The sequence below is a fragment of the Myxine glutinosa genome, chromosome 2 (assembly GCF_964187855.1).
Source record: "Myxine glutinosa chromosome 2, kmMyxGlut1.1, whole genome shotgun sequence".
Lineage (NCBI taxonomy): Eukaryota > Metazoa > Chordata > Myxini > Myxiniformes > Myxinidae > Myxine > Myxine glutinosa.
In genome coordinates this window covers 51,030,092-51,034,071 of record NC_136262.1, presented here as the reverse complement: position 1 = coordinate 51,034,071, position 3,980 = coordinate 51,030,092, and the positions used below count along the sequence as shown (strand labels likewise).

Sequence of the window (3,980 nt, the reverse complement as noted above, 5' to 3'; positions counted from 1 at the left end):
CATGGATACCCGCCCTCAGACTCGCCGTGCACTCAGTACCGCTACTGTCGCCCAGCAACCAACCTGCCTCCTTTACAAAGTCCCTCCCACCGGCACACCCCTCCCCTCCACCTCAGCCATCCTCTTCAGCCTATTACCTCTTCTTAATGTACCATGCAATCACTCCTCATCATGACAGGCTCTACCACGACCCCCGCTGTGCGCACTCTCGTGAACAGTTTGTCTGTTACGTCATCCCCGACACACCTGCATTATAGTTGTTCTCGTTTTTCTTTGTGGAAGGTGATCAGCACATGTGCTGATGTAAAAAGTCAATGGCTGACATTTCTAAGCAGCGTGCATGATTTTCGACCTTTTCGTTAAGAATTTCAAAAGACCATGTTAACGACTCATCTTTTTACAATCTTCACTCTTTAACTGAACAATCTGTTTAATTGTACTAATTGCTGCTTCACTGTGTTTCTCATCGTCCATCGTGCTTGTGTCACCTTTCCAATGATGATACGAATGTATCATACCGTAGTGGTTTTCATCAAATGTGAACAGGATGCAACACGGGCTTGATGGACCTTGTGTCCTTTTCATGATCTTTTATTATTGTCATTGTCTACTATAGTTTTATATACCTTATGTGCTGACATGTTCTACACGAGTCATGTTTATATTTATTAATTTACTCCTTCCACCTTTAGATGCACGCGCGGTGTCCTGTCCTCTTGTCACCATGGCAACGTGACCGTCTGAAGCATCAAAGTGTGGCTTCAAGTGTGGTTAAGCTTCACGTGCGCTGGAGCATGAAATGAATGGTTGCTTTTTGCACGTAATTATCGAAAATAGAACAACAGTTTATTTTTAGCATGTAATTTATAGCGTGCGTCACAGCGTAGGGGGGGGGGGGGGCGTGTATTTTCATAGGAAAATGAATTATCACAGGAGGTAGAGCTCTCGGGATTTGTTCATTATCTTTACAGTTCTCGGGATCCCCATCCCCCCCCCCCCATCCCGCCCTCCCCCGCACCCCCCATTGTGAAGGAAAAGCATCTCTATGGTAACATGATGACATCGACATATTGCAGCAACATGTGCAGCATTTACAAGTACAGAGTGGAGTACTCCCCATCCCCCTTTACGACCCCATTAATACAGAATATAACCACAAACAAGACCCTGCCCCCCCCACCCCCTGAATAATACATGATAAACCCCCTTCCTCCACCCCTCTTTCCCCTCCCCCCCCCAGTGAAAATGAAAAAGCGTCTCCATGGTAACATGATGGCATCGACGTGATGCAGCAACATGCGCCGCAGTTACAGGTATACAGAGTGGGGTACCCCTTCCCTCCCCCACCCCCCCGGCTCCCTTTCCATCCCATGAATCTGGAATCTCCACCCCCTCCCCTCTCCCCCCCACCCTTATCCCCACTCAACCCCTTTGAATACATGATAGACCCGAAGCCTTCCCCATAAGAATGAAAAGACGTCCCAAAGGGAACACAATTGAAAGGTCTCAATGGTTACGGGACTGTGTCACCAAGATAATGGGGGCAGCATTCACCCACCCAGGCAATTCCCAAAGGGCATATTTGACTGGCACAGACTCACCTTTGTCCCACTATTAGCGCGAACATCGCTTCGTCCAACACATCACTCCACGCTTCTGAAGGCCGACATTATTTTAACCAGACTCTCATGTCACGGTTAGAGCTTCCGCAGTGAGTCTGGGAGGTTTGCGGATGAAGGTGAAACCCCGGACCGAGTCTTGCCACAGATTTTAAAAATGGTACGCGCTGCTTCCTTGCTTGATGCTCAGCATAAAAAAAAAAAAAGAAGAGTATGGAAAAACAACCATAGGTTGGCAACCATTGCGCAAGCTTGATGAGCGTATTACGACCTCCTCCTGAGCTGATGTTCCTTGCAAGGGAATCTCATTATGATATAATAATACTATTACTATATGATTTTACCTGGTGTTGGTCTAATGGTTAGGGTGGTGGGCTTGGGATCCTAAGGTGCTGAGTTTGAATCCTGTTGAATTAATGCCAGGTGGGTTTGACTCAGCCTGCCCATCCATCCGAGGTTGGCAAAATGAGTATCCACATAACTGTTATCAGCGGCAGATGCAACCCACAGAAAAATGATGCAACCAACAGCAGGGTGGCGGCACACAAACCACCCACTATATGATTATAATGGTGATTATTATTGAAAACAATTATAATTATTGTCATTATGAATCATTATTTCTAACTTGTCCTTATGTAATACTAAAATGAATGAAATAGTGGTTTATTACCTCCACCACCGAAGGTGGATGGATGGAGGTTGTGTTTTCACCTTTGTCTGTGAGCACGATATCTCCAAAAGTTGTGGACGAATTCAGACGAAATTTGGTGGAGACAAGTAGGAAAGAATTCGATTTTGGTGAAGATCTGGATTCGGATCAGATAAATTTTTAGTGATTTTTCACCAATGAGCGATCGGGCAAAAAACTGTATATATCACGATATCTCAAAAAGTTATGGACGGATTATAACAAAACTTGGGGGATGGGTTGGTAAGTCGACAAGAACAAGCCGATTCGATTTTGGTTCAGGTCCGAATCCAGATCCGGCCCACCTGTGGGATGCAACACCTAAACTGTTCAGTCTGGTGGAGGTTATATGTATGTGTAACTACTCCGAGACCCTTGGGCAATCGACACCAAAGTTTCAGAGTTATACCCAGGGGGTTAATACTTTGGTTTTCCGTGAAATATATATATATTTTTTTTTTTTTGAAAATTAGAAAATTTTTATATTTGATTTTTTTTCGTTTCTCCTTTCTCATAAGTGTTATTATTTGGCGTATTTCTGCATTGTCAGACCAATGGTGCCAAGGACACTCCTGCCCGGATGGACAGGTGTACCAGAGAGTATGCTATATAATGTTGTAGAAAGCACAAGTGTAACAACTGCAGTAAAAAAAATCCTCAAAACGAATCTGGTCTTATTGAGATAAACAGGTGACTCGCAGAGCACGTGACCTCTCTTTGTGACGTAACATCAATCCTTTAAATTGGACTTTGTCCTCGAGGATTCTTTAAAAATATTGACCATTGAACAATGCGTTCTATTGGAGGTGGTTACCATGGTTACCGTGGCTTTTTAGTGGCACAGACCAGTATGGCTAAATGCCCTATAAACAACCTCTCTATATATAGTATATCTTGCTAGTATTAGGGATTTATTTTAAAGATATAACTGCGATCATCTAGATTTGTAATTCTCATCGTGTGGTTCTTGTCGATTATGTACGTACGCAGAATTTGACGTTTTTTGTGAACGAAATAATTTGTGAAAGCGTGAGAGATGAACTTTCATTTGGTGACGGTGAAGTCCTCTTTAGCTACCTTGTACCTTAATTATATGTAGTCCAGCATACCTTTGCCGCTAGGGATGAGTTTGGCTTCTCCAGGAGATCCCAGAGCTTTCGGCGCCTGTCGGGGCAGCAGCCGCTCTCGAAGTCTTCGGCCTCCCTGTCTCGAATGGTCTCCGCTTCTCGCCGCAGCTCCTCGGTCATCTGCTCTTTCTTCTGGTGGTAGCGGGCCTGGCAGCACGACTCCAGGTAGATCTCGTCCACGTCCCAGTATTCGAGCTCTTGACTGAAGGACAGCGCGCACATCTCCTCCATCATGTGAAGTTTGCCCGTGCGGTAAAAATTCAGGATCGCCGAGAAGGCTCCCGAATGGCGGTCGAAGAAGTACTCGTTGTCCTCGGGGTCGTGGTCGTCGCAAAGTTGCATAAGATCTTGCCGGGATTCGCAGCCGCGCAGGTGGCCGAGGCGCGTGTGCGGTAGCCGCTCCAACGTGCGCCACAGGACCTCGTGCCTCACTCCGCCGACGTTGATGCGTGCGCGCCTGCCGACACCTTTCCCGTCGTTTCTGGCGGGAAGTGGCGGCTCCTCGGGCAGGGATCGGCTGGAGTGGGACGCTCTTCTGTTCAT

The 3,980-nt window shown here is 46.3% G+C and overlaps 1 protein-coding gene across 1 annotated transcript in view; it reads right to left on the bottom strand.

Moving 5' to 3' along the window:
• Nucleotides 1–3,980, bottom strand: part of LOC137413631 (potassium voltage-gated channel subfamily B member 1-like) — a 60,176-nt gene extending 56,196 nt beyond the window's left edge. Inside the window, exon 1 of the mRNA XM_068099063.2 lies at nucleotides 3,420–3,980. Coding sequence (XP_067955164.2) covers nucleotides 3,420–3,980 — 561 coding nt within the window. The remainder of the gene's footprint in view (nucleotides 1–3,419) is intronic.